At 44.0% G+C, this 27794-nt stretch overlaps 2 protein-coding genes across 4 annotated transcripts; both read left to right on the top strand.

Moving 5' to 3' along the window:
* Positions 1-45: 45 nt before the first annotated feature.
* On the top strand, positions 46-21635 carry LOC134462431 (ras association domain-containing protein 1-like). Its single transcript, XM_063215457.1, has 7 exons — positions 46-609; positions 1248-1716; positions 12290-12426; positions 17995-18102; positions 18387-18699; positions 20336-20451; positions 20605-21635. Exons 2-7 carry the CDS (start codon positions 1338-1340, stop codon positions 20749-20751), a joined length of 1200 nt encoding a protein of 399 aa, XP_063071527.1. The 5' UTR covers positions 46-609; positions 1248-1337; the 3' UTR covers positions 20752-21635.
* A 259-nt stretch (positions 21636-21894) lies between these two features.
* Positions 21895-26740, top strand: tusc2a (tumor suppressor 2, mitochondrial calcium regulator a). 3 transcript variants are annotated; one of them, XM_063215458.1, is made up of 4 exons: positions 21895-22169; positions 24006-24244; positions 24704-24824; positions 26010-26740. In XM_063215458.1, exons 2-4 carry the CDS (start codon positions 24093-24095, stop codon positions 26073-26075), a joined length of 339 nt encoding a protein of 112 aa, XP_063071528.1. In that variant the 5' UTR covers positions 21895-22169; positions 24006-24092; the 3' UTR covers positions 26076-26740. The 3 variants fall into 3 exon arrangements, with proteins under 3 accessions (XP_063071528.1, XP_063071529.1, XP_063071530.1); XM_063215459.1 differs by lacking the exon at positions 21895-22169 and adding an exon at positions 22214-22335; XM_063215460.1 differs by lacking the exon at positions 21895-22169 and adding an exon at positions 22443-22558.
* The last annotated feature ends 1054 nt before the right edge of the window (positions 26741-27794 follow it).

Below are 27794 nucleotides of genomic sequence, written 5' to 3'. Positions count from 1 at the left end.
GAGAAAGAGAGAGACGGCAGAAAAGGAGGGAGAGGAGGGCTGTACAACGACGCTGGGTAGACCTACCGGAAGCGACCGATTGCCTTGAGCCATTCGGGTCCGTTATGCTGATCATCTTTAGCTTGACAGCTGCACGATGTTTGAATGTGAAAAGGTGTTTTGGACTGTCTTATTCTGAGACATGTGATTTCGACGAGTATCCATTCAGAAATAATCTGCAAACTTTTCGAAGAACGCAGCGGAATAGAAACACTTGCAACTCACCGGGCAGTTTTGTAACTTTGTAACAAGGGGAGCAAGAGCGTTTATTCATCACGTCAGACTACACGAGAAGTTTATCCGGACATAATTAACATATGGACGTTTTCAGTAGGCGTTGGAGTACTTCAGGGCAAATAAAACTTGTTTTGGTTTCTTCCCGTGCTGTGCTGCATTTTTTCCGCAGCAACCTGGAAAATACCTGCTTTGTCAACACTTCGTCTTCAGTTTCTTGTTACTCACCACATGCAAAATGCTCTAATGGAATTGAATAGTTCTACCATCGTGTGCTGACAATGACTGCAACTCGCATGCTGAACATGGAGATCCGGTCTTCTCTTCAGCACCAAGGTAGCCTAAGTTGTCCTCTCTATCTGATTTCTTTCTTTCTGTTCTCTGCTCCCACAATACCGTGTTATTTTTGTGTTTGCACAGATTTTTAAAGTTATTTGCAAAGCTCAGGGTCGTTGACATACCAGTCATGCTGTCAAAAATGTTCTCTCACACACACTGTTACCGCATGTTCGCAACCCCACACATGGTAGGCGTCTGCAGTGTTCTCTATGTTAATTTTCTCTGTGGCTTGCTATTTGCAGTTGTTCCATTAATTTGATGACCATTGTCATTTCTTTGTTTTATTGAGATTATATGCCAGGATGTGCAATGAACAATGTGCAGGACATACAAATAAATTCCACTAGCTACTTGGGACATCCTGTTCCTGGGAATCTCTCCACAGCTTTGGAGATTGCCATGTAATAGCAGGTGTAATAAATAACATGATGTACTAGGCCTGTATAATAATGCCATTGCTATACAGATAATCTAAAATAACTCTACTAACTTAAAGTTAATAAAACACGTTAATACAAACAGATAAAAAAGTTTACAGTTCTTGGTTAATCATGATTGATGGATATAAGGTCTTTTAGTTCATCTAACATCTTTGATTGTCTTCTTCACTTGAATGTGAATGCATGACATTTTAGGAATCCTCCCAAACAAGATTCCACATGCAAATGAATGACCCCAGCAGCCTGTGAGGATTTGGAGGCAGGAGCAGTAGGTCCAGGAGCACCATGTCTGCTGGGGAGCTCATCGAGCTGCAGGACCTGAGGGGTGGGGAGGACCGCATCGAACTCACCCCCCTGCCCTCCACCCCTCGCACCTCGCGCCTGGAGCGGGTCAACGCGGTCCGCCTCAGCCCCGGCAGGGTCCCGGAACTCCTCAACCGCGTGCGCATCATACGGCTCCTGGGGGGAGTGGGCTCGGACAGCAGGGAGGATGTGAATGTCGGGGTGGGGGTCAGGGTCGGCGGGGGGATGGCCGACCCCAAACTGGTGGAGGAGGCCGGGGAGGGCCATGACTTCCAGCCCTGCAGCCACACCCAGCCCACCTGGTGTGACCTGTGCGGAGACTTCATCTGGGGCCTATACAAGCAGAGCCTGCGATGTGTCAGTGAGTATGATTAACACCACCATTCAACACCATTGTAATTTTGATTGATAGATTGACCATGAGTAGCCTTTTGGTGCACATGGGCCCGTCACCAGGCCTATTCCTTCTTTGCTAAAAACACTCAACTATATCACAACACGTCTATGACATTACTGAAGGTCTTAAGTAACCATTTTGGGTTCTGCACTGCATCTCTGAGTGTGAGGAACAACACCAATGATCAGAAGCTACAATGGATTCAGATGCTACTATAATGCAGAGCCACATATTTCAAATGACCTGGGTTTACCTATCCAAATGCCTGACTTGCCCTTTTTTCATGACTGTAGACACCTTCAATTCAATGTATTCGAAGCAAGTTGAAGTTGCATCCGGTGGCATAGACATACACAACACACACAACTGTTCTCTGTGGTTTACTGTCTGAAGCCTGTAGTGATTTATATCTGCTTCAATTCACAATGAAACTTGCTTGACGTCATTGTTTAATATGCGAACAGGACAGGTAAAATCAGGTCATTTGGATTATGTGGCACTGGATTGTAGCTTCTCAATCTAGGTTGTGCATCACTGCCACTCTAATCAATAAAAATGACGGCCCGAGACACTATCAATAGTCAGTCCTTTTTTCGTAGGTCTACACACCTGGTATTTCTAACATTGGAAAAAGGAAAAAAGGACTTCCGATAGCAGAAGGGCACGGGACCGTTTACTACTGATTATTAGGCTATCTGCCCTCCAGAAGAACACAAGCAGTACATTTGTTTCAGACCCACGGCAGTGCTCTCCCATCTCTTTCATAAAGCATTGAACACCACTTGAACACCAGTAAGATGAAGGACTCTTAGTGATCATCTCTAGTGTTGGAGGTTGTGCTCTGACTGTCATGCCAATGAGCCTTGCTCTTTGGTGTAGTGGTCAGAGCACAGGTTAGACCAGAGGTGGGCAAACTCAGGCCTGGGGGCCACATGCGGCTCGCTGAACCTTTACAAGAAAGAAAACATTTTAAATCCAAATACATACTCGACATTCTTAAAATGGCTACCTACAAGTGAAAGTGAAAGCGAAAGTGAAAGCCCATTGGGAAACTCCAACTCCCATTGTCATTGTGACACAGCACTCCACAGCACACAAGTGAACACTGCACACTGCACACAACGAAATAGCATTTATGCCTCACCCGTGCAAGGGGGCAGCCCTCAGTGGCGCCCCATGGGGAGCAGTGCGGTGGGACGGTACCATGCTCAGGGTACCTCAGTCATGGAGGAGGATTGGGGAGAGCACTGGTTGATTACTCCCCCCACCAACCTGGCGGGTCGGGAGTCGAACCGGCAACCTCTGGGATGCAAGTCTGACGCCCTAACCGCTCACCCAGGGCTCTTGCAAATTTAAGATGAACAAAGTACAGGCCACATCTAAATACATTTCATTATAATTTGCAGGAACGGAAAAGCTATGTCAGCGTACTAAGTTATGTCAGCGGACACTTTTTCTTATTATTGACACAGGCAAGGTGCCTGCGATATATGGCCCTTCGGTCAATATTCTACTCCCAATGTGGCCCTTGGGCCAAAATAATTGCCCATCCCTGTGTTAGACACTCCAGGGCCCTCGGTTTGAACTGAAGTCCTGCCTGGCGGCTCCTCCCCTTTGCTTCAGCATGAAGTGTCATCATGTTGTTTTTAACTAATCAAGTGGCATAGAGTTGGTCTTGGAGTCGAATGATTGCAGGTTCAAATTCCAAATCATCTAAAGGCAAGAGTGAACCTTTAGCAAAGCTTCATAATGTGCACCATTCCACCCGTGGAATACTGTAATAGCCATTGAAAAGACTTTACTACCATAGTACTACACTAATACGACATTACAGGGTTTAGTAACACATTACGAATTGGTCATTGCTATTCAGGACTTGAGAGATTAACAGATGAATTGAGGAACTGTGCCCTGTAGGAGTGCATCTGTAAATAGGTAACTGTGTAAGAACAGGCCTGAAACAAGGTTGTGATGCTGTGCCTCTGCCCTAGTGCTGCTCTGAACAGCCGCACCCATACCTATTTTAGATAGATTGATGAGCAAATGGACTACACGTGTTACTGAAGTACCTCAAATCTGCTGCTGGTGACACGTTGTGTGTCTTACACAGCTGCGTTAAAGTGCTTTGCGTGTTTTTATTATTCTGCAACAAGTAAAGGATGGAACCTGCATCTAAAATGGGCAGCTGCTGTGGACTAATAGTCAGGGAGTTGGTGGGGTGATCAGAAGGTTGGAGATTCGGTTCATGAACGTGTAGTACGAATGTTGAGGCCTACCTTCATCCATGGCCTTGAGCAGGGCTCCCAACCCCACATTGCTCCATGGACTGTAAACTAAAACCTTGCACTTAAATAGCCGTAAGTCGCTTTGCATAAAACTGTCTGCCCAGTTATACTGTTCTGTAATGCAGTGTGATGTAATGTAATGTGGAAAAGGTTTACAAACCAGCAATAGAGCCTGAAGTCGTAGTACCATGGCCCTCTGTATAGGATGCAAACAACCTGAAACAGTTGGTTCCATCCATGTGTTGCATTACTGCTGCTCCCCGTCCCCCCGTACCCCTCGTGTACTAAACCTCTGAAATGCCAGTGTTGTGTCCCCAGCGGGGTGGGGGCTTTCTACAGGGAGAAACGACCCTTCCAGGCACCCCTTTGAGTTGCGTAATGAAAAGATACGGCAAGCATGCTTGGCATACCACAAGCATTTTTCTAGTGGTCTTATACCTTTTCCCAACTCTCTGGCTGATGGAATGCAGCGGAAAATAAGCTCTTATTTTAAACCCGTCAGCACTCCCAAAGCCTGTCGAGCCTGTTGTCCCTTCTCCTGTACACTAAACAACAGCTGAGTCGCATATCACCAGATCTGGCTCTCAGCCACTTGGGAAAACAGGGCATGCAGTAGTACCCCACCCTGTGAAAGTTTTTCTGTTGCCATTAGGAACTTACAGTAAGTGTGTAAGGACTGTATTTCGTCTGCTTCATTGCATTGGAACTCAAATCAAGCAGCACTAGCCTACAGTCTGAAATGACAGCTCAATTAAATTTAGACTGGTGGATTTTAAGTGAGCCAAAGGAATGCTTGTTAATTAAGCTTACAGCCTCTGTGCATTGTTATTTATGTTTCGGTCAAAGTTTTTTCCACCTGGTGCAGGACTGTGTGTTAGGTGCGTTTGTAAACCAAAAATCGAATTCAGATACACATGGTTTATGAACTACAGCGTAAACAAACAAGCTTCCCAGCAAAGCAAGAAAATCTTAGCAGTTTAACAGAAATTGTTATCAGAAATGTTTACTGACCTTTTTTATTTTAGCAAATTGCACCATATCTCCCTTGCGCAAACTTCATAAAAAATATAAACCAGACCAGGCTTCTTCAAAACCTTTTTAACACTCAATTTTTGGCTGCAATCTCCAACACCATCTGAGTCATCACCTCCCGTAGCTTTAAACTGAATGACCCAAGATGAAGATGGCGGAACTTATCCCTGCAGCTGTGTGGGGGAGCAGTAAATAACCCTCTGAATTAGGGCTGCACAATTAATCGAAAATAATCGAAAATCTTGATCAAATCATGAAATCGAAGTCATGATTTCAATCGTGATTTAATTGTGGCAATAGTGACCTACCTTTGAGAGCCTCCTTGAGGCTAGAACATACTGACAGGCTGGTGTTTCTGGCCAGAAATCTGTCCACAAGTTTCATGCTATTGCCTTTACATAATTATTACAATTCATTTTATTTTGCTCATTCCGTATATAATTAATTCTTGGTTATATTTCATCTTGTTATAATTTCCAAAAAAAATCAGCAAAAAATCTATAATCGTGATTAATAATCATGATTACGATTTTGACCAAAATAATCGTGAGTATGATTTTTTTTCATAATCGTGCAGCCCTAGTCTGAATAAGACGTGAGACACAGGTGAACGAAATGTATGTGGCGTCCTTTCACATTTCACCTCACCCAACCAGATCCTTGCATTACACACTTTAAATATTCAATTAAATGTTTTTCTTTTTCCAATACATCAGTAGTCCGTTTTTATACTGCATGAATGCTGGTATGGACCATGTTATTTCAATAAGTGCATAAGAACAGATAGAATACACAAGTTCAAGTTGTTTTGTTTGTCACATACATATTACTTGTAGTGAAATGATGATACGACAGAGTTTTTGTGTAAAAGTAAGTCAGTCGCTGCAAGTTAAATAAGTACTTCCTTTCATTATATTATTTCCCTTCCTGAAAAAATGGTTACCCTTCAACGCAGTTCTGTTTCAATACCGTATAGCAGCGGTTCTCAAACTCGGTATCGGGACCCCTACGGGAGTTGTGTGGGGGGGGGGGGGGGGGGGTACAGAAAGAAAGGGACTTTTCATAATAACAGCAAAAACACAGGTTCATATTTATTGTTTACATAATTCCACAAATTGTGAGTTTTAAATTAAAATGTTGCAATATTAATGGGAAAATAGTGTGTGTAATATGAGGCGATGGGGGTCGCGAAAAATATAATTTATGGCCAAAATGGGTCCCAGCAGAAAAAAGCTTGGGTACCACTGCCCTATAGTCACCCACACAGCAAGGAGAGAAAGTGGCTCAAAGGTCCTTCAAAAAAAAAGAGAGCACACACAGGGCTCAAAAAACACACAGCCTTCAACGCAAACTGAGAGAAGCCTCGAGGTCATGGAAATTTGTTGTTTTACATTCCTGTCTTCACAGACTCTAGGCAACCTTTAAAAAAAGACTCTTTTACAGACCCATATGGGTCTTATTGAAAGTGTGTAAATCTTGGACGAGACGCACAGTGATTCGTGAGTCAGGGGTTTGGCCATTCCTCACCGGCAGGCTACAGCTGGAGATCTGTCTGTACTGTAAGGAGGACCTCACAACGGCACTTTATGCTGACCCAGCAAAAAAAAAAAAAAATCCCCACATCCTAACAAAAACTGAGACCTATGAACCATTAGCCTTTATTTCCATCCTGTCCCTTGGAGATGTAGCTTTTCCATGAGATTTACTCAGTGCAGTGAATGTCTTGCTTCCTCTCTAGAATGTTGACTTTACCCTTGTGAAGGGATTTGCTGTGAATTATTAGTCCGAGTTAGTGTTTAAAGCACACATAGACGCACATACATCTATGGAAGTGTTAAAGTAAAACTGGGTCGTGCATATTGGTCAGTCAAATATTGACATGGTTTCGGTGAATAAGTGCAGTTTCACATAACCTGAGTTCAGGGCCGCTGAGAAGCTTAGGCTGGGCCCAGAGCATAGTCATTTTAAAGGGCCCTTCACCAATAAATACAATGTAATGAGAACCCAATTTCAAGCCCACTCTCTACCTGAGCCTGGGACAACTGACCCGTTTGTGTGTCGTTGTCTCTTCGTTGGCTTCCCTGCCTCAGTCCACAATTGCTTGAATATCTAATGGACACTCGCTTATATTTGACTAGAATGACTATTCCACTACCACATTAATCAACTCTTCCCTCATGCAATTCGGCACCTGCAACACCATATGTTTATGTGAAGGTATTTGGTTGAAGTTGAATATAGCCCATTAGGTGGTGCATTAGACGTGTAATTGTATTAGTTGATTGTATTAAGTTAGTGAATTAATGCCAACTACAAAAAAAGTGTTAAGGAAGGAGGAAGACCAACTGGGAAACTCCAACTCCCATTGTCATTGTGACACAGCACTCCACAGCACACACTCCACACTACGAAATTGCATTTATGCCTCATCCGTGCAAGGGGGCAGCTCCCAATGGTGCCCAAAAGGGAGCAGTGCGGTGGGATGGTATCATGCTCAAGCTCAACCATGACTGGTTGATGTTTGCAGTCATGCAGGAGGATGGGGGAGAGCTCTGGTTAATTGCTCCCCCCACCAACCTGGCGGGGTGGCAGTCAAACCGACAACCTTTGGGCTACAAGCTCTAACCGCTTACCCATGAATGCCCTTTGCAGGCATCATTTCCTCAGAAAGTTGAGGTCGCTCAACATTCGTAAGAAACTGCGGTAACCACTTCATCAGCGTTGCTGTGAGAACCCTCTTCGTGTCTGTGGTTGCTGTGATGAAGACATCAAAGCAAAAGAATGCAAATAAAGAATGCACGCAAAGTAGAGGAGGCCATGGTTGACTCTCTCACTGTTTGTCAGCAGCACACAGTGGAGGCGACAGCAAATATTCTCTGGTTCTTATGCTGTTTTTTGGGGCTTTTTAGGCTTTGTGGAGATAGGACAGGAGAATATGATGACAGGAAATGAGTGGGAGGGAGAGATGGGGGAAGGATGGGAAATGACCTCTGGCCAGAATCGAACCCGGGTCAGTGCACTAGCCCGCTGAGCCATGTCACACCTCTAACCTGCCTTTTCACGTCTCTGGCGATAGCAATGGAGAGAATGCAGGCGATAGTCCTAGCAATGCTATGAAGCCTTGCACTGCATCTACTGTAAAATATGCTAAGAAAGCGCGTCAACTGATGTGGTTAAGAAATTTGAAGATTGTGTCTTTATCAGATCTTTGGGCCCCTTGGACCACTGATCTTATACTAAATTGTTTTCAATTTATGAACTAATTACTTTTGAATCTGTTTGACAATACTTCTGACTTTGCATTTGTTTTATTTCTCTATTACGTGTTGCTGTTTTGATAGCATTGTTTCTCTCTCTGCTATATGTCTGTCTGTCTGACTGTCTGACTGACTGACTGACTGGTCTTTAGTTATTGATTTACAGTGGATCTATATGCATGGTGGAAAATGAATCTGCATACAATGAGTCTATGAAGGCATCGCCAATAGCATTGCTTGGCAATGTGAAGCCTGTTTCCTTTAAACAGGAAAGACACATTTGACTGAGATTTGGAAAGAGAGGTCATGCATGTAAGATATACTGAGGAGGAGGAAAGGGAGTGTTGCTGAGTATTCTGTGCCGTGCTGTGTCTTACTTTCCTTAAGAGTCAGGCAGGCTACAGCCTTTCTAGTCTTTCTCTTCATCTCCCTTCGTCCATCTCTTCACCTTTTCATCCTTCCCCATGTTTTACTCTCTCTATCTATCTTTTTCTGCTTCTCTCACACACACACTCTCTCTCTCTCTCTCTCTCTCTCTCTCTCTCTCTCTCTCTCTCTCTCTCTCTCTCTCTCTCCCTCCCTATCTATGTCCTGCTCTCTGTATGTGCTGCACATACTGAAATAAGCTTGACACATATGCATATGCACAACAAACATATGCACGCTGCACGTCATGTGCCCACAAACAGATGTACACATAAATACTTGAACGTGTACCACACACACACACACACACACACACACACACACACACACACACACACACACACACACACACACACACACACACACACACACACACACACACACACACAATTTCCTCAGTTATTTTACACAAGTTCTCATTTTTCACTCAGCTGTGAATTTTTGTTGATCATTCAGCACAGCATGGCTGGTTGATGTTTGTTTTGCAGAGTAGTTGGGTTTCCAGCATGTGGTTTGATTTTGGCCCATCGGGGGGTGGGGCGGTTGGGGTGCTTTGCTTAGCTGGTGAAAATATGGAACAGTCACACATTACATAATGCTCAGCTCTCTCTCTCTCTCTCTCTCTCTCTCTCTCTCTCTCTCTCTCTCTCTCTCTCTCTCTCTCTCTCTCTCTCTCTCTCTCTCTCTCTTTCTCTCTGTGTGTGTGTGTGCAGCTGTGCACATGTTTATAACACTTTTGTAGATAATGTTTGATGATTTATGTAGTAGTTAAGCTAATATCTATGTTTTGCCTTACAAATACTGTATTTGGTCGCGTCTCCCTGGCCTGTTTGGCACACATGACATGACTCTGTTCTCCACGAGGTGGCAGTATTGTGTAAAATGAAGGCCAGAGCATGTACGGCTCTGTTGAAGGCTAGAGCAGTGTTTCCCAACCAGGGGTACGTGTACCACTAGGGGTACGTGAGCACACTGCAGGGGGTACTTGGAAAGATGCAATTTTAACAAATGTATGGAGCTTAGTTACATTGGAATAGAGAAAGCGATATAGAATGTGACTTAGGGGGTACTCATGGCACAACGAAAAGGCATAGGGGGTACACAAGACAAAAAAGTTGGGAAACACTGGGCTAGAGCATAGGCTCTGATGAAAGCCAAGGCCTTGGCTCTGATGAAGGCCAAGGCCTTGGCTGTGATGAAGTAGTCAGGTCAAGTGCAATGCAGGTACTTTCTGAGTTCCCGAAAATACAGGAACTCCTTTCACTTTGTCGGGAAGCAAACAACCATAAGCAAACCAAGGGAGGCGGGTCAACCATGCCGTTTGGGAAATGTTAATTGTTATGCTCTTGGTCAGACCAAGTATCGAAGAGATTTGAACGTTGATGATAATCAGACTAGTGATGAAGGCCAAAACCATCTATATTGATGGTGTTGTCTTTTGCTTTATAGTGGTAAATCCTAGTAAAAATATACATATAAACACAGATTTCTGCAGACCTATGATCAATATTGTTTATCAATATAGGTATCTACTTGGATTTATTTTTTTAAGTGTAAAGAATGGGTGGCTAAAGGATATTATGAAGTTTGCTTTTTAAGTTCAATAGGGCCTAAATGCATCAATAAATCAATTAATACAAAAGCAAACATGTTAGTTTAGTATTCCTTTAGAACTGTCTTGCTTACACCTTAACTGCTCTTGAATCCATCAAACCATATTTAGCAGATCTGTTTGCACCAGCAACAACTTGCCAAATGTTGCCGTTTGAACAGAAACACTTCCTCGCCATACCAAAGAGCTTTCAATGCAGGAGTCAGGAGACTCTGATGGCCATTCCATAAATCGCTTCCTATCAAAGCTTTTGGGTTACAAGAAGGATGTGATCAATCTTGCAGAATTAGATGAAATACTATGTTGCATGATAATAAGGCTGATCCCCAAGATATTTGACTTAGTATTGAACTAAGGCATGAAATGTGTCTAAAAATGTCACACAATTTGCAGAATTGAGCTTCACCCATGCTGAAAATGTGTCCAACTAAGACACTACTGATAATCCCCCTCCCCGTGATCAGAAACTCCACCACCACCACTCTGCTGAAGTATGAAGCAGCAAAGAGGGCGTGGAACTGAATTAAGCAAATTATGGGAACATTTTAGGCTGTGGCTCAACAGGAAACAACTTGAAGAACAATTAAATGTTCATGTTAGATAGGCTCCACACCTAATTTTCTCACAGGTAGGCTGTGGGTTAACAGGAACTTGAAGAACAACTTAATTTTCATGTTAGATAACGCTCCACACCTAATTTTCTCTCACTGTTCAGCACGTCCCTCTTACCCCCCAAACGCTTCAAGAGGAATTCGATTCACACTGAAAACCTCTTGTAGGTGAACCAGTAGCTCTATCCTGACAGATAATACATAAGCAAGGAGGAGTTGGAACTTTGTATTCAGCAAGGGCTGTTTGACCTTTGAGAGTAGACAGGAAACGGTTTTGAGAGAGAGATGGGGTAGGGCCGGGAAATGACCCCAGCCGGACTTGAACCGAGGTCCCCATGGACTATGTAAGCCCAAATGTGTGGGGCCTAGCGTGCTGCGCCACAGCGCCCCCCTGGATCACATTTAAATGTATTGATAAGTATAAAAACTCCCAAACCAACAACCCTACATGGTATGCTTATCCACCTACTTTTTTACATTTTCCGCCCACTTAAATTTGGTAATATTAATAGTAGCTCATAGCTAACGCTATGCTTATGCTTAGTTTTTGCCATAAAAAGTAGAAAGAAGCACCAGCACCAATAATTTACAGTTATCTCCAAAAAACATGGTTGCAATGCATATCATTAGCCTGTGTGTTTGTCTGATACATTTATTGAACCTTATGGAATAGAAGTGCTGTGGACATTTAATTTACCTTATCTTATTCAAAACACCCACGCCCTTGCATGCACAAGCATGTATACAACGTAACACACTCACACACACACACACACACACACACACACACACACACACACACACACACACACACACACACACACACACACATTTTATAGTCCTGAAAGGAACATAAAAGAAGGAAGCCACACCTTCCTTTCACACCCTTTGATGTTGTGTTATTAGATAGGTCACTGGAGTGTCATTACTGCCTTTGATGTAACATTATAAATGTGACTTTTCTCACAGTAGAGGGGTATTCCTTACCCTCCCTAAAAACCATCCTGCACACACACACACACACACATTATCTCTCTCTCTATCGCTCTCTCTCTCTCTCTCTCTCTCTCTCTCTCTCTATCGCTCTCTGTCACACACACACACGCGCACACCTTAACACCTACACACAAACACCTACGCGCACAGTGTCAGTTCCTGTTGTGCAAGGTAACAATCGCTCCTTTCAAAGGTACATGTATTCACCTGAAAAGCAGTGACGACACAGGTGTCATTTACAATGAGTAATAGCCCACAGTGACGCCACTCTGTGGTCTCTCTTCTATCCCCCCTCTCCCCCCTCTCCCCTCGTCTCAGATTGCAGATTCACATGTCACTACCGATGCCGGGCCCTCATCAAACTGGACTGCAGTCTAGACCAGGGCTCCGTGGCGGACCACTCAAGTGTCACAGGGGACGAGGAGCAGGACACCATAGAGTCAGACACAAATGTGGTGAGGCACCTCACTCATCTTGAAACCAAAGTGAATGAATGAATAAATATGTGCAGATACACATATATGCATAGAGGCCTACCGGTATATGGAAATTATAGAGCAAGTTAAAAGCACCATCAGCTGACCAAAGTGCTGTACAAGCTGGTCAATATTAATACACAAGGTGTCCACTATGATTATAATAATCATAAACAGCATACAAACCTCACAGTTTCTTCTGTTTCAGACATGTGAAAAAGTGTCTGTCTGAAACAAAATGAACTGTAAGATTTGATGTAACTCTAAGACATAATGCAGCCATATCTAGGAGGCCTACAGCATACATTTCCTTTAAAATATATCCTACATTTTTAACATTTTTTTTTAATGTTTTTTAATGAAGTTACAGGGCTATGTTGCAGCCTAAATAAAAAATATTCACTGGCTCAGCTGACTATGTGCAAATGTTTAGAACTGGCATGTGGGCCTATGTTCTCTGTTGTTTCTTCAGAAGAGTTTTATGTTCTGTTATTATATGGTTGTGACGTCATCTGTCGAATGCTCCATTCATTTCAACGGGGCTCCCCAACGTTCGGACGTCTGTTATTTTTCGATAACGGACGGGTTGGTCTATAACAGACCGCTGTCAATGGCAACAAGACTTTTCACTGCTAAAGCGACTTTTCAACAAGACTCTAATCAGCTGCTGTGATAGACAGCACCCGTTGTCCTGGCTACCGCTGTCAATGGCAACAAGACGTTCACTGCTAAAGCCACTGGCTTGTATACAAGTCAGTGGCTAAAGCGAATGTTTCATATCACTCCGCAGGGGGTCCGGTCTTTTGTCACTCTAATCAGCTGCTGTGATAGACAACACCTGTTGTCCTGGCTAGCCTACCTAGCTGTTGCCTAGCGGTGCATGTTCCACAACGGCACTGTTTTGTTTTGCGCAGCAACAATCTTAACATTAAATAGGTCTAAAGAAATGTCCCCGCATGTGTGAATCATTTAAGTATATCCATATAATAAGCGGGTTAACTTTCGGCGAGTCGGTCGCTTTGTGGAATAGCAGCACTTCAGAGAGAACAAGACCCCTCCGCTCCGCGTCGGGGTCTAAAGATTCTCTCTGTAGTGCTGCTATTCCACGGTAGCGACCTTCTCGCCGGACGTTAACCCTTACATATCATCTCTCTGCATCGCCTCCTACTTGTTTCTTTTATTTATCTCACGTGCATTCGTTTAGAGTTGGGGGAAAATGGTGGGCCGACAGCGTCAGGTCTGTCGAGTTGGAAGTTCCTCTCGGCCAATCATAACAAGCCTTGGGTGGGTTGTATATTTTCCAATCTCAACGTCAGGGTGGGGCTAACATCCTGTGTAAGCGGCGAGGGGAAAAAAGCCGACTATTCTAGCGTGGCTCAAGCCGTTTAGCTGTATCATACAGACACCCAACGGAGAAACCGCAAGCCTAGATTGATATTGCTTGGCTTAATTTCGAGATTTTTTTTAAAAAAAGTTTGAGTTATTGGTAAGGCGCGTAAATACACCATTCCCGTCGTATCAAGCCGTCGCGCAGCACAAGTTTTTCAACCAAGTGAGAGTGAAGTTTGGAAAAGGAGTTAATCGTTTAGTTCAGTTGTCTCTCGTTTGCTCTTCAAAAATGACTGAGACAAACGGAGTCGATCAGACCCCTTCGTTCGAGAAAACGTGGGGTAGCTCCACGAGCAGTGGCTACTGCAGTGAGGAGGATTCGGACTCGGAGTTCGAGCAGTACTACACCGCGCGCACTTCCTTCATCCGTAAACCCAAGAACAGAGCCGTAGAGGCTCAGCCCAAGAAACAACAGGTGAGCATTTAAATCCGCAACATTTTGTTTGAACTCGATACATTTAGCCTACTGTAGTTGTCAAATGGCTACTTTGTAACTTCAACGGGCGCGCGTCAACGCCTGACATTATTGGACCAAGTAGCCTAATCTACAGCGCATCATCTCGAAGTTGACAACACGTTTTAATTCTGTGTTGTGTAAACTTAAAAATACATGAATATTGTGAACATAATATGGTCATTTTGTAATCAAAAGTTACAAGTGGGAAACACATTCGTTTGCTCTTTGATTAACACGACTGAGAACATCCTGTAAGTTGCCGCCACCCCTCGAGGTTTGGGTGGTGCCATCTTGGTTTTGGAACAGAACCAGCTGTTTACTATGAAGTTGAACGCCCAAGCACTGTTAATTAATGATTCTTTAGCTAGAGGAATGTCATGGCGGTTTCCACACACCAGTCGAATTTAATGTCATGAAGTAAGAAAAGTATTTGTAGTGTAATTTGTATGATGATAATGGTCACTTTTCCATTACTGGAACATCAGAAGAACATTGACATGTAGCCTAACATACAACAGAATATATAAAAGTACCAGTACCCAGTTTTAATACATTTTCCATAGTCAAAACATTAGTTGCTGAGAAACATTAGTTGCTCAGTGAAGCAGGCTTGTGGTTATGGCGCAAGAGACGAGGCCTTGACTCACAGGAAATGGCAATGTTTTGGAGTTTGTCAGCAAATGAACCACTCTAGAAACATTTCCCCTTGTTAAAAACATCATCCATATCATTGTAAAAATCAAGACTATGACACTTGTCATACATTCAGTGGCATCGGCACAGGTTGGAATGTCGTGGACTTGCATGCAAATCAAACTTTTGTATGGAGCAAGACAGGAAGCAATTTGTTTTTGTCATGCAGGAAGTCTAGTATTGACCTCATGATTTAAGATAATGGTCAGTGACTCTGTGACCTTATTTTTCTTGCCTTGGTTGTGAATCAGTGCTCAGTCATTTTAACAGACAAACTCCTGATTGCCCTCTGCACTTTTCACTCTCAGACTAAATGGATTTGCCTCAATATATCATGACAGTCTGTGTCTGTGTGTGCGCGCACACTGAAGTAACTTAAGCACTCGCATGTGATCGTTACTCTCCTGGTCCAGTTAATTGGACTCACGCACCACCATCCGCATAGCCAGTCATTGATTCGTTAACTGTGTTAACTGTAAACCGTCACTTGCTGTTAGAATTATTGGCCATTGATTTCTCACTAACGGGCAGACTTTATGAGTACACCACAGGCCTCAATCATGCATTGACATCTCTGGGTTCAGTGGCGTGTTAAAACGCTGCATGTGTCCATTTAATGCAATACTGGTTACCATTTTGGTTACACTTCATCGTACGGACCCTATTACATCAATTAGATGCAGAGTAACAACATGTGTAACATTTTGTTCTTACTCTGTTAGACACTGTCAGACACCATAAAGTTGTGTTGCCACTTGCCACCACCATTATAAAATGAGCCTATAGCATATTCATCCAGGTACACACGGTATTCAGTATTTTGTAATGTCATGTTTGCATGTTGCAAAAAGAGAATTGAGTGAAGTAAATCATACACACGGTTCAAAGACAGTGCAAATATTTATACAAGTTGTTTCTTCTGGGGAGGTCACATTCAGATGAACGCATATAGACTCTAACGCTTATTTCAAGAAGTCAGTCAATGGCCTTTTATGTGCATCTTCCCACCACAGCAACATTGAACAGGCCATTAAGTGATGTCACACTTTTTAGGAAGTATTTTCTTTTACTACGAAAACGTACAAATTCTTCTCGACCCAGCTGTTGTCAAAAGAAAACCAGACAGTTAACCGATGACAGCGTTTTCTTGTACTATGAAAACGTACAAATTCCTTTAGGCCCTGCAGTGGCGGAAAGAAAACCAGACAGTTTACTGATGACAGGTGCCGATAGTAAGATGTCTGTCTCAGAGATGGTTGGGGTTGGGGGGGACAGTTGACTGAATCCCACGTGAGAACGAAACTCTGAACAAGGGAGCCGTTCTCCTGGAGGGGAAGTGGGAGGAGGAGGAGGAAGCCTTGGCTATTTTTAGAACATGACCACAAGCCTCAGGAATGTTGGAGCCAGAGCTTGACAGACAGCTGCTGTGGACCAATAGATGACTCCCTTCCTTCAGTGGAGGCTGAACCGAGGGCTGTGATTGGACGAAGTTGACGTAATGTCCCTTCAGGCCAGCTACAGGGGGCAGGAAGTTTGGGAAGTTTGGAGGGCTGATGCAACAGGCGGTTAACAGCAGTTGGATAGAGAACCGTTTCCAAATTCACCGGGAAATCAATTTAACTCAACCATCCCCAGCACACTAAACACAATGCAAAGATTCAAACTTTTTTTCGCTACATGGCCCAGCATTTTTCCCTGACATGTAGCACACAGTGGTGTTGGGTTACAGAGAGGTGCATCTGCCTAAACAAACCGGCGAAACGACAACAGACCAGTCAGGAGAATGGATAAGGGGAGGAGGAGAAGGGAGAAGCAGTGCAACAACAACCATAGAGTGGAGAGGCGTGAGAGAGAGGGAGAAAGCTGACAACAGCTAAGCTGGTTGTCTCTCTCTGGACAGTTGTCCAGTCAGCTGCCGAGTTACTGGCCTGGGGTGGGGTGGGGTGACGAGAGGAGAATGGAGCCGCAGCACTTTCCCACGGCTCTCCTCCCACGCCATACGTGACTGCACTGCATTCCCAACTGCTGTTCTGCCTCTGTCCCACACAGACTACAGTACCTTACTGTAACTTCGGCATAGGAGCAGGAATGGCAATTAAAAGTTGCGTGCCATGCCACTAGGAAGGATGCCATATCCAAAGTTCAGTTTTGCCTCTGTCCCACACAAAACTAAACCATCTTGGGCTTGGGCATAAGGGAATAAATGGCAATTCAAAGTTCCATTCTATGCCACGTTATGTACTAGGATGTAGCATGTCATTCCCAAAGTGCTATTTTGCTCTGTCCCACACACTTAACTTGGGCATAGCAGCGGAAAATGGCAATTCAAAGTTGTGTGCCACACAATGGCTGGCACTGGGGTGAATGTGTTATGGTTGGCTGAAGCCACATCGTTATCGCACACCTAACAGTCATGACACATCACCAGGTCAAGTCAGACCTGTTGAACAACCAGCATGGAGAAGATTAAGTACGCACAAGATTTTCGGAGTCAGTGGAAATAGAAAGTCACACGACTGACAGTAATCCTCTCCTCTTTCTCTCTCTGTGCCTACGTGATGAGCTAGATGCATAATGACCTAAATCTCCTCTTAAGTGAGTGACAGACGGTGTGGCTAAAGTTTCAACTTTAACACTATTGTGGGGGAAGTGTTGACTTTTAACACAGTTTTGAGAGGTGGGAGGTAGGCATAATGTAACCCCTCCATGCATTTACTGAGATCAAGCGTCAGTCGAAGAACCAGTTGTTTCCGCCCACAACCTTGACCTTCAATTGAGAGCTGCCAGGCTATTCATTTCATTTTATATTCAGGCTTGCCAAGCTACTAAACATGCACAATATAACGGAATGTACACGTCAGAAAATGTCAATAACTGAAATCTGCATGAAGGAGCGGTGTGGAAGTGTTGAAAAAAACATTCACCTTTGATGACACTTTGAAAGTAAACCTTGAAAGTATGGATGTTGACTGACGGTATGTGTGACTCTTGTCGTGTCTTGTGTCCAGGATGAGCAGACTGAGTGGGGGAAGCAGCCTGAGCTGACTCCAGCTGAGATCCAGAAGAAGGTGAAGGAGTACAATGCCCAGATCAATGGCAACCTCTTCATGACCTCGGTGAGGAGATGTTTATACTTCAACATCACAGGAACAATGCATTTATGTTTGCATATTATGTTATCATCAATATCTCTCATTTAAACTCCAAACAAACTTTTGTAAATATTTGCCTTATGAATGTTGAAAAAGTGAAAAGTACCACTGGCCAAGTCTCACTGTCATTGTATACACAGCTCACAGTGCACACGACAACCTAGTGCTTATGCCACTTTCTCTTTCATGCTTCTCTGATTCCAGTTGAGTGTTCTAAACATCCTTCTCCTATTCTCATTACCCAAAAGAACAAAGATGGCTCCTACACTGGCTTCATCAAGGTCCAGCTGAAGCTGGTGCGTCCCGTCTCGGTGCCCCCTCCCAGGAAGGGCTCAGCCGCAAAGGAGCCCCCTGGCCGGGGTGGTAAACCTCCCGCGTCGGCAGGCAGTGCCCTGAAGCGCCGCACGTCCTTCTACCTGCCCAAGGACACCGCAAAGCACCTGCACATCAGCTCTCGCACCAGCTCCCGAGAGGTCATCCAGGCCCTGCTCAAGAAGTTCACCGTGCTCGACAACCCTGCCAAGTTCGCCCTGTTTGAGCGCTCGGAGCGCCACGATCAGGGTTAGTACAAGAACTCGCATGCATGCTGCTCATAGCTGTGTCAGTGGCATGTGTTGTCATCCACTTAATTGTATTTTTGGTCAACTTAGACTGTTCATACTGTACATTCCCGTTCTTGCCGATGGGGATCTAGGGTAGTCTAATTAAATTATGACTGATGTGAAAAACTTGTTTTGAAATACAGGGCTTCGAACCCGTTCAAGGAACGAAAACGAAAACCAGAAACGTTTTGTATTTTACAGGGAACAGAAACTAAACCGGAAACTTTATTATTTTTTATGTTCTGGAACGGGAACACTTATTTAAAAATAATGGTAACCGGTTAATACCGGTTAATACCGTTCCTCAAACAAACAAAAAAAGTCATTATTTACCTGCGCATGTTACCATGGCGGCTGAGGTTCACGTCCTGTGTGACATCAGACATTCTCTGACTGAATGGAGAGAGAGCTGTAGATTACAAAGTCTTCACTCCACATCTTAATTAAGAGAAACCACTGTCATACAAAAGGACAGAGTTTGCATTGCATTATTATAAGACATTGCCGGGAAGTGCGTGCAAAGCGCACCGACAATGTTTGGCGTTATTGGGCATCCATGGCCGCTTCAAATATGCACAAACTCACAATGTCCATCATAGTGCTCCCCATTACCCAAGTCAGCGTTGAGCGCACATTTTCATCATTGAGGTTTATTCTCTGCTTCTCCGCTTAGGTTGTCCCTGAATGACAAAATTCTGGAGGATATTCTTTTCATCCGCTTGAATAAACAGTTTTGAATGTAGGCTGACTCATTTGCACTTCCGTCTTTCTTTTTTAACGTCAGTTAGGCCTATGGGGAGTAATCAGCTGACAGGAACGAAATTAACCGTTCCGGGAACAATATTTTTTGGTTCTAACCGGTTCGGGAACGTCAATATATTGGTGGAACTCAGAACCGGAAACGTTATAATTCCGTTTCTGTTCGGAACGGAACGTTTGGAAAAAAATAACGGTTCAAAGCCCTGTTTGAAATACAGCTGTCGATACTGAATTTTCTGCCCAATGTCAAATCCTTGAAATCCGGCCCTCTTTTCGACACCACAAATTACGAAGGGTAAATTTCAACAAGCATTGTTTATTGCAGTTGTTTTAGTGCAGGGATGTCAAACTCAGGAGCCAGGTCAAATCTGACCTGCAGGGTAATTTTATTGGTTTCTTTTCAGTTGTCTTTTAATTGGCCCATATACTCAAAATATACAGTACATGCATAGTAACATGACTTGAATGAGTGGGCCCAGAACAGTGTAATCTCTCGCCCTCATATGGATATGCGCAGGATATGCGCAGGCACATTTCAATCACCATAGGATGGGAGTGAGTGCACTGTAATTTTGCCTTTAAATAATTATAATAATTATCAGGGGGTTTTTAGTTCGCTGGTCACACACTGTGAGTTTGCGATTAACACCCCTGGACCCCGTTTTCTCGAAAGCATCGTTACTAACCAGTTAGAAACCTACTAGGTTTCCAATGGGAAATTGCATTGTAAGTAAGTTGCTAACTTGGTTAGCAACAATGTTGACGAGAAACGCACCCCTGGCTTAGTGAATTAGTTTATGCTAATGCATCACTCCTTCCTCTGTGCTCCCCATTAGTGTACCTGCGTAAGCTGTCTGATGACGAGCGTCCGCTTCACCTGCGTCTGCTTGCCGGCCCCAATGAGAAGGTGCTCAGCCTGGTGCTGAAGGAGAACGAGACTGGAGAGGTCAATGTGAGTAACGCAGATACATGAAATCCACTTGGTCTGAATGTGCAAAGGTCCCATCACTTTTAAATGGCAAAAACCTGCCATTTTCTGTTTGCTGTAACTGGAATGCTCATGTCAGGTCTTCATTCCAAACTAACAGCTCTAATCTTTCCACAGTGGGATGCCTTCTCATCTCCCGAGCTCTCAAACTTTTTGCGCATCCTGAAGCGTGAAGAGGAGGAGCATGTGAAGCAGATCATACTACGCTACACACGAGCTCGCGAGCGCCTCCAGGAAGCCATCTCCAGCTCCAAGCCGGGCTGAGGGGGCCGCCACCTCCGCTGCCCCTTCCCAGCTCCGCGTGGGAACACCTGCACTGTTGACCTGCGGCCACTAGGTGGCTCTTGTGTCACTGTTGCATCCAACACCACCCGGCTAGGATGACGACGACGTGGACAGGCCTTCACTCCCCCCACACCAACACCACCCCCCTCCCTCTCTTACCAAGAGAGAGGGACGAGAAAACTAAGAACGAGGGAATGATTGTGTGAGTGAGTAAGAGCGAACGGACGCGTGAGAGCGTAACATGAGTTGTGCCTTAGGACATAGTGAGAGTGAGTTATGTCTGGAGGAGCGTTTGAATGAACGAGTGATGATGATGAACGGACGGATGGATGGATGGATAGGAGAGGAAGAGTGGACTTGTCTGAGGACTGAGCCTGTGTGAGCGCGTGCTGAGAGCATGTGAGAGTACAGCAGTTTGAAAGACTGTTGAGGATCTGGACTGACTGGTAGTGATGCCATCAGTTTTGAAAGAAATTGTCTTCCTCATTGAGCTACATCATTGAGCTCATGAGTGAATGGCTTGTGTGTCTTTTTTTCTTTGTTTGTTTGTTAGTTATATATGTCTGTTATCTGTGTCATGTACTGGAATGTCTGTTATACATGTCTGTCTGTTACATGTGACTTTCCGAATGACTGGGACTCAACACATTCGAATACTGTGCATACAGTCTAGGGCAGCCCTTTAACAAATATAAAACCTGTGTACACAAACATGCAAATTTGGATCGCACATTATCAAGAACATTCCACACAAATTCACCACTCGACATGAATGTGTACTGTTAGCTGATCATTTCTCAACCACCTGTATGTGTCTCAGACTAAAACATGAATGTAAATAAAAGAAAGAATACTATACAAAATTCCTGTCTGTATCTATAGGTCCTCCTACAACTAGTAAAATGTATTATTGGTTACAGGAAGTTGTGTAGCCTAATATCAGTATTTTTCCTTACATTACTATTTTGTTCATTTTATTAGTATTCATATTATTAATATTATTATTGTTACTATTAAACCATTGGTCTGATGGTTAGCAGTGGTCTCATTGATTGTATATCAAGATACGCACACGAAATGTGATTGTATTACATCATGACTGAGTGGTCTTAAGATCATAGCACTCAGGTCAGTGGATCAGATGGTTGCGGGTTCGAATTCCATCCTTTCCAACCTCCAGACACACATGGATCAGCCGAACGACCCATAAAACATCACGTGACAACTCGCAATGGCTGGCGGCTACTGTAGTTTTGCCTCAAACCATCGATAAGGATACATTCGAGATAACCTTTTTGGGAGACTGCACTGGCAGCCTGATTCAGGCATCTGTGACTATGCTACCTGTCCACAGCTGTGAACCGGGGAAATGATTTTCAACAGTCCGCAAGCTCAAAGTAAGTATATATATATCCGCAAATGGGTACACCAGCAATTGCCCGAGGTTATGTTTTGGTTAGTTTGTGATGTCGGTAGTCGCTGAGCTAGATCTCAGAGAAAACAACCAGTCAGTAGCCTAGCTGCTAATGTAACTGGCCAGGCTACAGGAGCAGCAGCTACAACGTGCGTCGTACTGTGATTTTGTGCTTGTTTGTGCCAATAACAGTTCACATTGTACAGCAGAGGTCAACATTGTTCGTGTGTGTAAATATACCTTTGCGTGGTACTACTGATGCTAACGTGATTTGGTGCTAACCGAGTTAGCCATTTGACATTTCACGTTAATCCCCTGCATCAGTTCCGAGTAGATGGACCAGTCTTCTCCGTGGTGTAATTTACGCAAAATGTAATTACACCGTTATACACGCTGCTTCGCCTTTGTAACAAGGTTGACTGAAATTCAATCTGACCGAAATCGTAAAATCTTGACTTACACGCTGTAGTAACATTAGAAGCTAGCTTGGTAACCTTAGCAGGATTTTGGTTGTGTAGACGATTTTGTCGCTCTAGAAATTTGGCAGGTCATTCGTTCCGCTGTCAAACAGCAACGTTCGTGGTTGTCTGCATGTGCACATACAAGGCTGTTCTATTGCACAACCTGAATTTATTTCGTTTGATTGTAGTCTGCAGGGTTTTTGCCTGGACGAGCACGTTAAAGTTAAGGTTAGCCTTTAATATTAGCATGGTGATGTCAGTGTTCCTGTCTGTAGTTGGACACAATTCAAGTGAAGGAAGTTCGCTGTCTCGTTTATGTATTGTGTGTCTATTGAACGCTCGTGCAGCATTTAAGCGATGCAGTAAATAATGTTCGATGAGGCATTCTTACTACTCTAGTCAGCCCACGACTTGCCTGGTTCTGGCGAATTCCAACATATATGATAGCCTACAGTTCCAGAAGATTCCATGGTGCAGGCTGATCCTTCCCCCAAAACATTGAAGTACCTGACTTCTTGCCACTGTGTAACCTACCCTTTTAAAAAGGATAGATGTCCCAGTCTTGTAACGTGGCCAAGGTAGGCCCACATTGTTAAAATAACCGTTCACATGCAGAGGTGGAACGTAACTAAGTATTTTTACTTCGTTACTGTACTTAAGTAGTTTTTTCTGGAATTTGTACTTACTTGAGTAAAAATAAAAATGCAGACTTTTACTTTTACTCAATTACATTTTTTGACAATTACTTGTACTTTCTACTCCTTACATTTCTAGGAGAAGACTTTGTTACTAGTTACATTTATCCTAGGTTTTCCTGTTGTGTTTCGTGGATATTTCAGTAGCCTCAGCTGCGGGCAGGGAGGCGGGACCAAGCCCCTCTTCCAAATTGACACCCAGACAGAAAATATACTTTTAAAAACATTAACAGGACTCCATAGTCATGTTCAAATAGAACCGAAAACCGTTGCAGACACTTTTTCCTATTGGATCAAGTAGGTAGACATGGAGAAAGACAGCCATTGCGTGAGTAGGCCTACTTGTACTTTTGTACTGAAAAGTTCATTTAAAAGTTAGTACTTAGGACTTTTACTTAAGTACGTTTTTGGGAAACAACTTTTACTTTCACTTGAGTAATTTTTTCACAGGGTACTTCTACTTTTACTTAAGTACACAACTTCAGTACTTCTTCCACCTCTGTTCACATGTAGATGTAGACTTTGTAGAAACAGTAGGCCTAAATTATGGTTCAAACAGCAATGCTCAATATCCATAGGCATATCAAGTGAAGTTTGCATAACATTACATCAGTTTCAACTTAATATCTGCATTCTTTCTGATTCATGCTGTTCTCTCAACAGGCTGTTGCGAGCTTCAAGTTTGAACTGAAACGTCCATCGCCAGGAGCCTTCACATCTCTCTGAGAAGATGTCTCATTGTTGTTGAGGATGGGTGGGAGTGGGTCCAAAGCCAAAGGTGTGTGGCCCTTTGGCGGGTCCGGTGGATCGCAGGGCGACACCGCCAGTGATGTCAGTGAACAGTCCCTGGCACGAATGAAGGGATTGAAGAATGCCAACCCCTTTGTCTTCACCAGAAGGAGGTAAGTGGAATACCTTTGGTTTTTGGAGTGTCATCACACCCAGGTGATGTGGGCAAGCATGCTTCTGTGTCAGCGGCCAGATGGTAGTAGGGTGAAGTGTGTGTGTAGCTGGGGTGGTGTCGATCAGATACCTTCCTTAAACATGGCCGGTTATCAAGACTATGGATGTGTAAAGACTATAGCTCTTATTATGTACACTCTAAAATGTTACCAAATCTTCACATCTGATAATTTTCAGACCCTAATTAAGTGAAGTGAAGTGAAAGTCCACCTGGGAAACTCCAACTCCCATTGTCATTGGGAGACAGCACTCCACAGCACACAAGTGTTCACTGCACACTGCACACAACGAAATTGCATTTATGCCTGGCCTTTGCAAGGGGGCAGCCCCCAATGGCTCCCCAATTCACAGTCTCTTGTGGACTAATTCACGCCTGGTGCTTGGTGTTTCTGCTGTAGCTCCCTGTACTATGATGAGGACGGGGACCTGGCCCATGAGTTCTATGAGGAGACGGTGGTGACCAAGAATGGACGCAGGAAGGCCAAACTCAAGAGGATTCAGAAGAACCTCATACCTCAGGTGATGGTGATGAATTGTAGGGGTCCCCAATCTTTTTGGGTCTGACCGCTACCTGAAGGATGAAAGTTTGTACATAATCAGTCAAAATAATCTCCCTTTCAAACGAAACTATGGTTGTACGTTTGTTTGCTTTTGCTAAGTTTTGTGTTTTTTTTGACGGAGGTCTTCTTGCACAGTCCGTTCCCCTCGGGGACCCGAACCTGTCACCTCGTCAACGGTCCGGCAATGGGAGGCACAGTACGATACCGCTGGACTAAAGGACCAGTCCCCTACCCCAGCGCTACCGCTACTGTATGAGGCTTTTTGGGAGGGAGGTTTACTAACGTTCCACGCCAACTCTGCTAGTTAGCCTCCCTTACACTCTCCCCCTTAAACCTCACTCTCAATCCGGGTCACGGCACCACTGTGATGGAGGTCTTCTTGCACAGTCCGTCCCCCTCGGGGACGCGAACCTGTCACCACATCAACTACAGTGGGCGTGGTACGCGGGGGTACGCAGTCCACCTACTTCTCCTGAAGCGATGCTTTAAAAAATTCCTCTGCCCACGTTTGAATACAAAAAAGAATGAGCACATAGCAGTATTGCAGGTGGTGGACAAAACAGATGAAAACGGAAAAGCAAAGACAGTAGATCAAGGACAGTAGGGGGGTTTGACATGATTAGTTGCCTAATTATTTGATGACTTCACAAATCGCGTACCCCCACTTTAAAAATCCCAACTACACCACTGGTCAACTACAACGGTCCGGCAATGGGAGGCACAGTACGGTACAGCTGGACTAAAGGACCAGTCCCCACCGCTACTGTATGAGGCTTTTTGGGAGGGAGGTTTACTAACGTTCCACGCCAACTCTGCTAGTTAGCCTCTGTTACATTTTGAAGAAATAAACTTGCATTTAAACATGAAAAAAAGACATAAAAATATTGCTTGATCAGAACCCTGCTTTAGTCACTGTTTTTAACCATTCCTTTCTGGCACCTCACAAGCTCTATAAGGGCTTCCATGTCTGTTGGCACCACGTTGGTGACCCCTGATGCAGGGGGACATGGAGTGACATCTTGTTTTGCCGATGCAGAACTTGGTAATTGTCACCATTGTGTTGGGGTTAAAGAAAAATATGTCATACCAGTCATTTCTATGTTAATGAAACTGTTGCTCTCTTGTCTTGATTGTCTCATTGCAGGGAATTGTGAAGTTGGATTACCCACGCATCCACGTAGACTTTCCCATCGTTCTGTGTGAGGCATAGCTCTCACATCAGCACCGGAACATTCTGGGAGACTACGCTTGTCCAAAGAGTTGCACAGCCTCTACCAGTCCTTTCCCTTTTGTCCAACCTGAGTCTCACGAAACACTCTCTCTCCGTCACTTACCGCCTCCATTCCAGCCTCACCTTGTTCCTCTGAGAGGACCAGATTGCCCTCTTGTGGCGAGGACGCGTAACTGACCGCAGGAGGTTTGGCCAAAGAGCTGGATCTCCATTGCCGTGCGCTGTGGCAAAGTAACGCGGAGTATGCCCCAAGCCGGCTTGACTTATCTATGCCTTGGCATTGGGGTGTGTGCCAGTGGTACCGTACAGTAAGGTTGATGTACAGAAGATCGTGTGTCTGTTGATATGCGTGTTTGTCACTGTTATGGATAGGCCGACTGATATGGCCCATGTGAGTGGAGGGGTGGTGGAGGATGAGTCTGCTCCCCGCGCTTCTATGTCAGTGAGATGAGTGCAGCATGTTCCTTGTTGTTGAAACTTAGTGATAAATTAATCAATTTTTTTTGTTGTTTGTTTGTTTTTGCTATTATTTCGACCAAGCTCAGATCAGTGAAGGAGTTGTTCCATAGAGAGGTGTTGCAATATTACTTTTCTGCACATGTCTATGGCGTTGGCATACTTGAATAAAAAATACTGGACCATGACATTCATTGTCTTGCTGTCATCTCTCTTAACAGCACGGCACGCCTGCCAGTTCTTCCAGCCAAGAGTGAAATGTTACTTGGAGTTGTGACTAACAATATTAACATGTACTTTCATGTTTATCACTGTAATAACATCATTTCATCACCATAGTACAGTGTCTTGTGTATTCTCTCTCGATTTGGATGTTAAAAAATAGACATTCTATTGGCCAGGGCCAGATTAACTCACTAGATATGGCAAGATAAGGCTGCAGCCTAGAGCCCCCCCACCTGTCAGCCCCCCCAGTTGGCCAAAGAGGGGAAAAGGAATATAATTGGAAAAATGTAAGAAGTTTCTGTATTGATAACTAGCCTGCCGTGTCAGGTTGGTGGGTTGGAATTAAGACACTGTCTATGCAGGGCTTGATGTTAGCTGTTTTGCTCACCGGCCACTGTGGCTACTGGTTTTCCCGAGTCACTATCCACTTAGCCTTTCTGCAAGCCAGAGATTTGTTGTCATTTTTTTTCTTCAGAATATTTTTACATTTAAATACAAACAAGTGATGCAGCTACTGTGATTTGTCACACCAAAGAATAAGTTACCTGTCAAATTGGCTAGTGAGAGTGAAATTGTTACTCGCCACGGCCAAGTTTTACCAGCATTTGGCCGGTTGGCAAGTGCCAATGTCAGGCCCTGTGTCTATGTACATTTCATGTACCATCAGATCACTAACACACACACACACACACACACCTACAGTATTTCACCTCACACCTCGACACACACATACATATTACTCCTCACAGCACTGAAGGTCCTTCACACACACACCTTAACGCCTCCATTACAAGTACTCTTAAGAGCCCTTAACCTATTAACAGTCCATACTCTCCATACACACACACTCCATGTTCTTCTACACCAGGGGTGGGAAACCTATGTCTCGAGAGCCATTTATGGCCTTTGAGACCGTCTTACCCAATTTTAATGTTATGCAGTTTCACATGAAATATGACATATTTGTAAAGAAATGTTAGAAATTACATTTTCAATACAATTAAGTTAGGTTTTCAG

The sequence above is a fragment of the Engraulis encrasicolus genome, chromosome 14 (assembly GCF_034702125.1).
Source record: "Engraulis encrasicolus isolate BLACKSEA-1 chromosome 14, IST_EnEncr_1.0, whole genome shotgun sequence".
In the NCBI taxonomy this organism is placed as follows: domain Eukaryota; kingdom Metazoa; phylum Chordata; class Actinopteri; order Clupeiformes; family Engraulidae; genus Engraulis; species Engraulis encrasicolus.
The sequence above is the reverse complement of the archived record's forward strand: the minus strand, read 5'-3'. Positions and strand labels throughout refer to the sequence as shown.